At 53.4% G+C, this 10,616-nt stretch overlaps 1 protein-coding gene across 6 annotated transcripts in view; it reads left to right on the forward strand.

Annotated features, from left to right (window-relative positions):
• The window catches only part of ATP9A (ATPase phospholipid transporting 9A (putative)), a 129,149-nt gene extending 119,095 nt beyond the window's left edge, over window positions 1-10,054 (forward strand). For 5 of the 6 annotated variants that reach the window (XM_032350329.1, XM_032350333.1, XM_032350332.1 and 2 more), the window contains 6 exons: window positions 517-672; window positions 3,723-3,787; window positions 5,452-5,560; window positions 6,167-6,224; window positions 7,828-8,031; window positions 9,334-9,470. In XM_032350329.1, the coding sequence (XP_032206220.1) occupies window positions 517-672; window positions 3,723-3,787; window positions 5,452-5,560; window positions 6,167-6,224; window positions 7,828-8,031; window positions 9,334-9,470 (729 nt within the window). Of the gene's footprint in view, window positions 1-516; window positions 673-3,722; window positions 3,788-5,451; window positions 5,561-6,166; window positions 6,225-7,827; window positions 8,032-9,333 lie in introns of all 6 variants that reach the window. The other variant, XM_032350328.1, reaches the window with a different exon arrangement.
• Window positions 10,055-10,616: the final 562 nt, after the last annotated feature.

Consider the following 10,616-nt stretch of genomic DNA (forward strand, 5'->3'; position numbering starts at 1 on the left):
AAAGGGGTTCCCAGGATTGTCAGGACTTTGTGTTTAACAGGAGCACAGAGGCCCCAAGTGAGGGCCAGAGATGCCGTCCTGTGCATTTGGTCCCACGGCCTCACGAATCGGGCGAATCCACTCTCCTGTGTCCTTTCCTCCCTCAGCCCCTGCCCCCCAGCCTTACTGTTCGCTCAGAGGAACAGACCGTCGTAAGGTGCCTATGTCTGAGGATTCCTGGCTCTGGGTGCACACCACGGGTTGGGCACACTCCCAAGATACTAGATCCCTTTGACCTCCAGATTATAACTGTCTGTGACTTAGAGTGGTTTTTATTTAAATAAATTCCTCTTTTTCAAACACAAGTAGACTCAGACCACCTACTGAGCCCAGCTCGAAACCAAAGAAGCTCTTCACTGAAGTTTTCCAAAGATCCCCTTATGGTGTCTTGCTTTTTCCGTGGAAAACAAAACAAAACAAACGTGGTTGCCTTGACCTCCGGTGCTTCTGACGGTGCCCGTTTTGTGTGGCTTTCAGGAAGGCAAGCAGGCGTCCCTGGCGGCCGACTTCTCCATCACCCAGTTCAAGCACCTGGGCCGCCTGCTCATGGTGCACGGCCGCAACAGCTACAAGCGCTCGGCAGCCCTCAGCCAGTTTGTCATCCACAGGAGCCTCTGCATCAGCACCATGCAGGTGGGCGGGGGGGCAGGCTGAGCGGGGGGGGGGGGGGCAGGAAGGGGGCAGGTGGTGGGGGGAGGCGGCGCGACTCTGCTCACCCTCCCCTGGGCTAGCAGGGAAAAGGCCTGGAACTCGACCGTGCTTTGGAGCTGTGGCGCTCCCTGGCTGGTTGGTTGGTTGGTCGGTTGGTCGGTTGGTTGACTTTATTTTCCCACCTGACCAGTTTTAAATCCCCGCCGGGCCCCGTTCCAGCCCAACAGACCTTGGATTGCCCCAGGTCCTTCCTCTGGTGGCTGGGACAGGCCATCCTCGCCGTGGCGGGGTGGCTGCGAGCGTTAGCAGCGGGCCTGGCCAGTGCTTGGCAGGAGGGAGGTGTGTTGTTGCCCAGAGTTGTTAGGATTTTTTTTGCCAGAGGGAAGCGTGCAGAGTGAGATGCAGGCAAATACTCGGGTCTTGGATTTTCCGGATGTTCACGAAAGGGCCAGCAGAGAACGACCGCGGGAGAAGAACTTGTGTTCTCCAGCTCTTCCGACGCCCTGGGCACCTGGCTCCATGTCCACAGGGCAGCGTCTTGTACGGTCCTCATGGTCGCCTGTGCCCATTGTACAGATGGGGAGCCTGAGGCTCCGTGAGGCTGAGAAACACGTGCAGTGTCTCTTGGGGGTTAGTCTGTATCAGGCGGGGACTCCAGAGCCCACGCTCTTGGTCGCAGTGTCCCCTCGAATGCCTGCAATGCAGGGAGGCCTGGCTCGCTGCCTCGGCTCGGGTGGGCTCTCAGGTGGGGCAGCAGAGCCTGTGGCCCTGTCACGGTTCCGCCTCCAGACATCCCGGGTGGGAGTCCAGCTGGGCCGCCCCATTGTTCAGCTTCTCGGGAGTAACATCTTGTTCCCATTTTGTTTCTCACAAAAAGAATTCCAGGGCACTTTCCCCACCTCCTCTCTCGCTGGCTCCTTTCACATCCGTCATCGGTCTGTGGCAATTAAGTGTGCACTAGGAGGAAGGCCGAAGGGTGGGAAAGAAAACATTTTAGGTGTTGAAAAATGATTGATGGATGGATTCCCCTTCATGGACGTTTGGTGAAAATATCCCAGTTAAGTAGTGAGAACGTAGGGGTGATGGGACTTGAAACCCACGTCTCCTTCTGACCACACCACTACATATCTCTGAGACCTTGAGAGCCCGCTGGGTCTCAGTCTTCCATCCATGAATGGGGATGATAAGACCTGCCTCGCCTCTCAGATGAGGCTCCTTTGAGAAGCAGAGTTCTGTAAGGCGTCAAGTGCTGAAGGCATCCTTTCCCCTAGTCATAAAACCACAGGGCGAGGTATCCCGTGAGGGGATGTTTTAATCTGTGGGAAAGGCACTTACTTGCCACATAAAAGGCTTCCTCCCTTTCTGAGGAAGTGAAGCGATGCTGTTCGTGTACAGGAGACTCTCCCCTTCTTCTGGCCTCTTTCTCACCTTCTGGGGGTCATTTCAGGTTTTCAACATCTATTGTATTTGTGAACATAGGAGCCTTACAGTGATTTTTTGGGTCAACGTGACCTACACCCAAACAGCTGTTACGGTTCCTCAGACCACATCTGTACTTTTGTGTTAGCTCATGGGTGGCGCTCTGGATCCGTCCCTGGGAGACTGAACGGCTCGCCGTTGGGCAGGCGCACAGAAGCCGGGCTGGCCGAGCTGACTTCTGTAAAGCCTGTATGTTGTCGCTCTCAACATCAATTTAGAAAAAACTTCAGGATGGGAAATTGTTCTTTGGGGCTGTAGAAAAAAAATCTCGCTGTCCACTGTGCTGAAAGTGGCTGGCTGAGGACAAGTCCCTCTTGGAGCCGCACCTTGCCGTCGGTCTCGTTGATAGATGTGGCCGGAGTGTTTTTTTCCCCTCAGGTGTTCTCTCCACGATGAAGGCTTTATGGCCAACCCGGCCCTTTTAGGGGAAGGAGGCTCTTGATCTTGATTTACAAAATGAAACACCAGATTCTTGACGTTTTTACAACCATCCTTTCTGTGCTGCAGCCCAACTGGGGTGGAAAGTCATTTGGAAGGCGGCTTTCACCTTCCAGTTCTGAAATATGACCAGGGTACAGCTGGGGCTGCCCACGACCTTGGCCCCGGGTGGCACCTGCGTTCCGAGCTCTGTGTCAGACAAACTCCCACAGCAGGTGATGGGGGGCGAGACGCCTCTGGTGCCACGACCTTTCCAGTCGTCATGCTGGCTCGGGCTGTCTCTTGTATTCAGCTTTTGAAAAGCCTCTTGTCGTTGTCTCTGGCCTCTTTTTGGTTTTCGGCCCCTAGGAATTCGCTTTGGAGGCCACTTCCCTTCCGTGAGCCTGTCGATGCCCAGAGACAGAAGTAACGGAGTGTCAAGTCTGATTTTATCTCCCCGGCCTGGTTTTCACGGCCAGTAGCTCCTGTTTTCCAAGTCAGGAAGCAGACATTTCAGGGAGCGTTTGGAAAGGTCTTTATTGCTCTTGTCTAACAAGGGCAGCAGGTTATGAGCTCTTTGTAAGAATTTCCAGAAATGGTAAAATGTGTCCTGAAAGAGGGGCTGTGCCTTCTCTGCTGCCCCGCCCCCGGGGAGCTGGAGTATGGAGCTGGGATTGAGCCCCACAGTGCCCTTTACCTGCTCAGAGTCCCCTCCTGTGAAATGCAGGAGATAGGACTGGATCTCATGGGTGGTTCTGGGGGTTCATGGGGATCGCACAGGGTATTTCTGGGTCCAGCCTGTGTCCTCTAACGTCAGTGTTCACAGAGGGGCGGAGAGTGGTCCTTGGTGCTAAACCACCTGGGAACGACTCCTGGCTCCTGTCACTTACGAGCTGTGTTATCTTGGGCAAGTCCCTTAACCTCTCTGTGCCTTACTGTTGTCGTCTGTAATAGGGGTTGATGATAACAGTACCGACCTCATGAGGTGGTTGTAATCGTGGAATGAGCTGGTTTCCTTAAAGCACTCACAGCTGTGCAGGGGATGTTTGTGCTGTGTTAAGTGTTGACTGCTACTTTATAAGTGTAGGGATTTTTGTCACGATTTTTGTTAACACCCTCCTTTCTTGTTGGCACAGGCGGTCTTTTCATCCGTGTTTTACTTTGCCTCCGTTCCTCTCTATCAAGGATTCCTCATCATTGGGTAAGAAAATGTAGGCAGGGTATTAATTTTTTATGAAACCTCTCGAAAATGCCAGAGATGAGCGAGGAAACATACTGTCTAGGCTGTTCAGTCCCCAAGTTGCCAGCAATGCCATTTAGAATCTTCTCGGATTCAAAAGTTTTTGTTTTTTTTTTAAAGATTTTATTTATTTATTTGACAGACAGAGATCACAAGTAGGCAGAGAGGCAGGCAGAGAGAGAGGAGGAAGCAGGCTCCCCGCTGAACAGAGAGCCCGACATGGGGCTTGATCCCAGGACCCTGGGATCATGACCCGGGCTGAAGGCAGAGGCTTTAACCCACTGAACCACCCAGGCACCCCTCACAAGTTTTTTTGAACTGACAAGCCTGGAACCAGATTGAGGAAGTGGGGTCTGATATGTCTGTGGTTCATAGCCCTTGGCCATTTGGACCTGGAGATGGAAAAATGCTTGCCCAGGAGAGTCTGAGCTGACCGGTGATTAACAATCAAAGCAAGAGCAAAGGTTCAGACTCGGTGATTTCATTGTGGTCTTAGAAAAAGTGAAAGGGGAGCTCTGGAAAGTACCTTCCCTGCCATGGACCCCAGTAGAACCTTCTGCTGCTGGGTCTCTAAGGGGGCCCAGAGCCTTGATGTCTTTGGTGGGGGGTGGGGCACGTGCCTAACGGAGCTTCACTGCTGCGTGCCCCTGACCTGCTAGACTAGGGTGTCCCTGGGACACTTGCTGCCCTCAAACCCAACCCCATTCCTGACTTGGAATTCATGAGGTTTCTTGTGATCCTTCGGAGAAAGTGTTCAGTCTTTGAATTGCCAGATCGGTGGAATTTGGGTACCACACGCCCTAGATGGAGACCCATGTAGGCCGTGCTCCTGGTCGTGAAAGGGGCAGGAGCACAGAAAGGCCAGCTGGCCCTGGGGGAGAATCTTACCAAAGTTGCCTGCCTTCTTCTTTTTATGTTGGCCCATTCACTCTGACAGTGGACAGTGAAATTCTGCTTGCTTCTAATTGGACGGGTGGACATCTTTTGTTAGGTCCCAGAAAAACAAGAGAATATGCCAGAGTATAGGCAGGGGCTCCTGGAGCTTGGCTGCATGTGGCCTTCCATGACTGGACCCCTTGTCCCTCTCTGTTCCCATTTCCTTCTCTCTCCCTCTCACTCATACAGCCAGCTGCACTGGCTGCCTTGCTGTTCTTCAAACAAGATGCACTCCTGCCTCAGGGCCTTTGCACATGCTGCCTCTCTGCCTGCGATGCTCTTCCCTCCACTTGGGCCTGACTGCCTCTCACCTTCTCTGTGTGTTTACTCGAATGTCACATCCTTTGGGCACCCTCTCGAAAATGACACCACCCCCATGTCTCCTTCCCTCCCCTCCATTAGAGCTTCCTTCTTAGCACGTACCTGCAACACACGGTGTAGTTTACCGACTCTGTTGACTCACTGACTAGTATGAAAGCTCTCCGAGGGCAGATGTTTCCATCAGTTTTTCATCTGAATCTCCCAAGCTTAAAATCAGCCCTGGCACAGAACAGGCACGCAGTGGGCGGTTGTTGAAGGAATGGATGGGTGGAGATTGAGTTGCAGAAGCTGGAGAAACGAATTGCTCATTTTCCTTCAGCTGGGTCTTACCTGTGGTGATTTCCGCCCCTCCCTCCCCCCACCCCCAGGTACTCCACCATTTACACCATGTTTCCTGTGTTTTCTCTGGTCCTGGACAAAGATGTCAAGTCGGAAGTTGCCATGCTGTATCCTGAGCTCTACAAGGATCTCCTCAAGGTTCACTGGACTCCCCCTCCCCTCCCTCAGTCCTGCCTCCCCCCTCCCCTTCTCTCTCCCTCTCTCCCTACTGCTAATTGATTTCACACAGACCCTCCGTATCTGGTTTGAACACACTGACTGGAACTGCTAGTTTGGTAGAGGAAGGCGTGGGATTTTATTTTATTTTTCTTAAAAAAGTAGCATTTGCGCTTGTAAAGAATATTGAACAGTACAGCAATATGTGTACTATTGCAGTGTGTTGCCAACAAACCAATTAACAACTTAAAAAAGAAATGCCTGACGGTTCCATCCTCCAGCCTTAGCTGGTGTCTGCTCCTGGAAACGTCCTTGCGTACGCTTCCAAAAAGTGTGTGCGTGCTGCCTGTGGTGTGGTGTGTGTGGTGTGTGTCGGTGTATGATTTATTTGTCCCCAAGGAATTTTACTAAAGAGCAGATTTATTTCCACCTTCTATCAATTCTCTTTAAAAAATGTAATTTCTCTAGTGAGTTCAGATATGTGCAAGACCCCTCCCCCTTTATTTTTAAATGAAAACAGGCAGATTGCCTCGTTAGTGGAGGAGCCCAGCGTGGTAGTAACCTGTTCTTTCTCGCTTCCTCATTTAGGGAAGACCGTTGTCCTACAAGACCTTCCTAATATGGGTTTTGATTAGCATCTATCAAGGTAAGGCAGTGCTCAGGGTCAACTTGTCTGTTGTCTGTAGAGCACGAAGGAAAGAAGCTGGAGCCCTAAAATTTGGTTAAGGAGCGGGATAGTGTGCTCCAGGGGAGGCCCTGCTCAGCATGTTCTGAGGACTAGAACATTCAGCAGAGCAGTAGATCTGAGAGGTGGTGCCGTCTGCCTCATGAGATAAAGTCAGAGAAAAAGATAACGAATACTACTCAAAACCTGCCAAGATGCTTAAGCCATTGTAACAAAAAGTGGTTGCTTTCTGGAATGTTCTGATACTTTTTCTGAGGTCAAGTTCTAGTTTTTGAAAGATGTGTTTACCTCAGCGGCCTCCAGAGAGGGCCCCTGGATTGCAGAGACTGTAGGATGACTTGTAGGAGAAGAAAATATCCAGACCCTTCTGGTGTTTAATTCTGTCTTTATGTATGTTTTATAATGTGCATATAATTATGTCATGGTCCTGGTATCTGTCTGTGTCTGCCCAAGCACCGACATAGAATTTACAGATGCACGTTGTGTATTGGGAGGTCTTACTGACAGGGCATGCAACCAGAAGGTGTAGAAACCAGTGAATTTGTTGGCAGGAGGTTAAATTGTCATTAAAAAATAGAGGGGGGCATTTTTAAGAAGTCTCTCAAAGTATAATATGTGCATTGATTATGCAGCTACGTTTTATGTATAGAATTTCATAGACAATGAGCAGGAAGCGCCGTGTCAGCCCTCCCTCTCGAACCCTGTCAGGTTGGGCGGTAATGTGAGGAGTTTTGGGGTTTAGCATCTAGTAATACTCTGGCACTGCACCATCGGTTTGGTTTCTGCTGTGCTAGGTACGGACCCCGTACCCTCCGCCACTTTCCTTTCTCGCCTTGTTACAGGGGCACGACACTGAGTGTCTCTGGGCTACCTCTGTCATTTCGTGTGTGGGGGAGAGGGGTGGTTAAGATAACACATGACCGAAGATTCACCATCTTAACCCTTCTTAGGGGCACAGTTCGCTAGCGCACAGTGTATTCACGGTGGTGAGTTACGTTGTACATTTACAGTGTTACACTGTTGCAAGAAAACAGCCGCAGAACTTTTCCATCTTGACAAATGGAAACTCTGTCCCCATCCCCGCTTCCCTTTCGTCTCTATGGAGGTGACTACTTTGGATCCCTCCTAGAAGTAGAATATCCACAGTATTTGCCTTTTGTGACCGCTTGCCTCTGTCATTTTAAATAATAAAGTTTCGATTTCTCTTTCCTGTTCCATCCACCCTGATAGTTCCTCTTTCCTGTCTCTCCTGATTTTCTTCTCTCCATCTCTCTCCCTCCCTCTTTCTCTCTCTTTCCTCCCTCTCCCCTACAGTTTTAGACTCCTTATTATATAAAGTCCAGTGGGAAAATAGGACACCAGGACAGGGCACCTCTTTCAAACCTCCATAAAGCACCACTCGTCAAGCGCCATCTTTCATGTCTAAACAGAAAACAAACAGAAAGGAGCCCCTGCTTGGGAGCAGGCCCCGGGAGCCTTGGGAGCCCCGGATGGGGAGGGCGAGGGGGAGGGTGGCGGCTGCGGGCCGGACCGTGTGGGACGCCGGCTTCCTCTGCCTTCGCAGGGAGCACCATCATGTACGGGGCCCTGCTGCTGTTTGAGTCCGAGTTCGTGCACATCGTGGCGATTTCCTTCACGTCACTGATCCTCACCGAGCTGCTGATGGTGGCCCTGACCATCCAGACATGGCACTGGCTCATGACGGTGGCCGAGCTGCTCAGTCTGGCCTGCTACATCGCCTCCCTGGTGTTCCTACACGAATTCATCGGTAAGACACCTTCCAGCCCCTCCCCTCCCCCCGCAGCCGCAGCCTGGCCGCAGGGTCTCGGGGCCCCCCCGGGACCCGTCCTGAGCTCTTTGTCCTGCAGGCCTTGGCACTCAGTGGTCCCCATGTTGTTCCTGGCGTCCCCTTGGGGCAAGTGGCAGCTGTGACTCAGCTTCCTGGAACAGAGGCTCTCCGGCTTGATGTCAGTAGGGTTTCCTTTGAAAAGCACACTGTGTGAACTGGCTTAGAAGGGATCCCATTGAGTTCAGCAAAGACTGGCTGGGGTTCTCCAGGGAGCCGGTCACTGCGCCGGGCTCCGGGGGGCTGTGGAGAGGTCAGACGTCCAGGTCTCGCTCATGAATAAGGGATAGCCCCACAGGATGTGTCCTTATCACAGGGTGGAGAAACTCCGCCTTTCCCTGTAACCCCTCCGATGACGTCTCTTGCTGGTCAGCAAACGGTCCTTCAGGTTCGGGTAAAGGGAAGACGGACATCTGTGAAAAGTGAAGTCTTCGAGGAGTTTCACACTTGTCCCGAGAGTCCGTCCGGATGGGTTTCGTGAGCACCTGTCGTGTGCTCTGTGGCTTGGGGTGGTGAGCTCTGCCCTCGGGAAGCTGCCACGGGCCGGATGGGCAGCTGTGTGTGGGCTCCACGGCCGGGCATTCAGCGGGACTGTGGCCGGTGCCAGCCACCTGCCTCCCACCCCCTCCTGTGCGCCACTGCGCGGAAGCCCGTGAACCCTGCTCTGCTCTCACAGAATCCTCTGGACTGCGGGCTTACTGTCCTGCAGCAGATGGGGGCGCCCGTCCTTAGCTGGAAGCCCCCGGAGGCTACCCCCCGTTTCCAGCTTGGCACAGCCCTCAGGCCCGGCTGCCCGTAGCTTTGGTGATCATCCCAGAGGCAAAGGGAAAATGAAGGGAAACGAGGCCCTTTCTGCTCTTGGGCGGTGGGGTGGATATAGAAAATCTGACGTGCTGTCAGATTCCACATCAGAAACACCCGTAAGAATCGTTTGTGCCCCTGGTTTTCTTTCCCTGGTGCTGGAAACAGCATTTCACTGGCTGTCCGTGAATTCAGCCGCAGAAGCAGGTCAGAGAGAGGAGGGGCCGGCGAGAGTCCAGGCCCCGGGAGACTGAGCCCAAGGAAAGGGCCAGTGCCCAGAGACCGTGTGTCGGTGACGGGATCCCATGCAGAGACAGCTCTGCCCCCACTTACCCCCCATCAGAGCTGTGCCGGCTATTCTGAGCCGCATAGGCCTTCCAGAACATTCCGCCCACTCACCACAGTCTTCCCGTTTGCTTGCAGATGTGTACTTCATCGCCACTCTGTCGTTCTTGTGGAAGGTGTCCGTGATCACTCTGGTCAGCTGCCTGCCCCTGTACGTTCTCAAGTACCTGCGGAGACGGTTCTCCCCGCCCAGCTACTCGAAGCTCACGTCGTAGGCGGCGTCGACCCAGGGCGCCGCGGCCTCGGCGCTCTCCTGCCGGGCAGAGTTCAAGTTGTGTTTTTCTTACCCGCTGCCTGTGGGTCGTGCAGGCCTCGCTAACACGTGCAGTTTTGACGCGAAGAGGCTCCGCTTGGGGTCCTGACGTCGGACGATCGGGGAGGTCCCTGGAGGGGACCCCGCGGGCCTGCTCGGGCCCCTCGCGGTTTGGCCCGCAGCGAATGTACATATGTTAAAGCCGGCGGCTCCGCTGACGATTAATCCGTGCGTCACTGGGCAAGCTTCCGAGGACTTGCTTTCTGTTGTCATGCGATAAGGGTTTCTGTCTAGTTGACGATCGTAGAGGGGTTTCTGTTTTTGTGATCAGCAGTCCTCATGTGTGTGTATACTCTTTACATCTTTCTTACTCTTAAAAGCCGGCTTCGGAGAAATGTAAAAGCCCTTGGGATAGGTTTGTGGGGAAAGACAGTGACTTCGGTAGAAAGTTGCGCAGGCAGTCATCTCAAGGGGGAGATGCGGCTTGTCCTGTCCGAGGCAGTGCTGCTCTCCGAGGCTGCACCTGCTTCCTAGAGTGACACAGAGCAAAGGAGAGGAGGGAGAGACAGAGGGTGCCACCAATCCAGTCCGGCCTCTTCCCTCAGACTCAACACCTCCAGCGCTCGACTTAGCTCCACCTGCCACCTCGTCAAAGAATCTTCGGAGATGTTCTCCTGCTTTCTTCGGACCTGGTAACGATAACCAAGCCCGCGGCCGGCTGAGGACACCCTCAGACATTTTCAGCAGAGTTGTTGCAGCAGGAAACGTGCCACTGAACAGCTCCTCAGTGTGTCGACAGAGGGATAAGAGACTCCACTAATTCTTTAGACAATGTTGCACATGTGGCCGGGCCCGTCCGAGTCCTGAGTGCAAGGTCAGGGACGGGGGCTCTCTGCTCCACAGAGGTCTGTTTCCCATTAGGAGGCTGAATGACTAAGGCAGAGGCATATCCCATGTTGCTGTGCGTCATTCGTCGGGGGCAGCCCCGGTGGGAGGAGGCCCGGGCTGCCGCTCCAGGGCCCTGGGGTCTGGGGTCCGTCACACTGCCTACGGCTTTCGAAGGGAACTTGCTTAAAGGCAGCTGGCAGTATCGATCCCCGCCCCACGG

This window comes from Mustela erminea, chromosome 7 (assembly GCF_009829155.1).
Source record: "Mustela erminea isolate mMusErm1 chromosome 7, mMusErm1.Pri, whole genome shotgun sequence".
Lineage (NCBI taxonomy): Eukaryota > Metazoa > Chordata > Mammalia > Carnivora > Mustelidae > Mustela > Mustela erminea.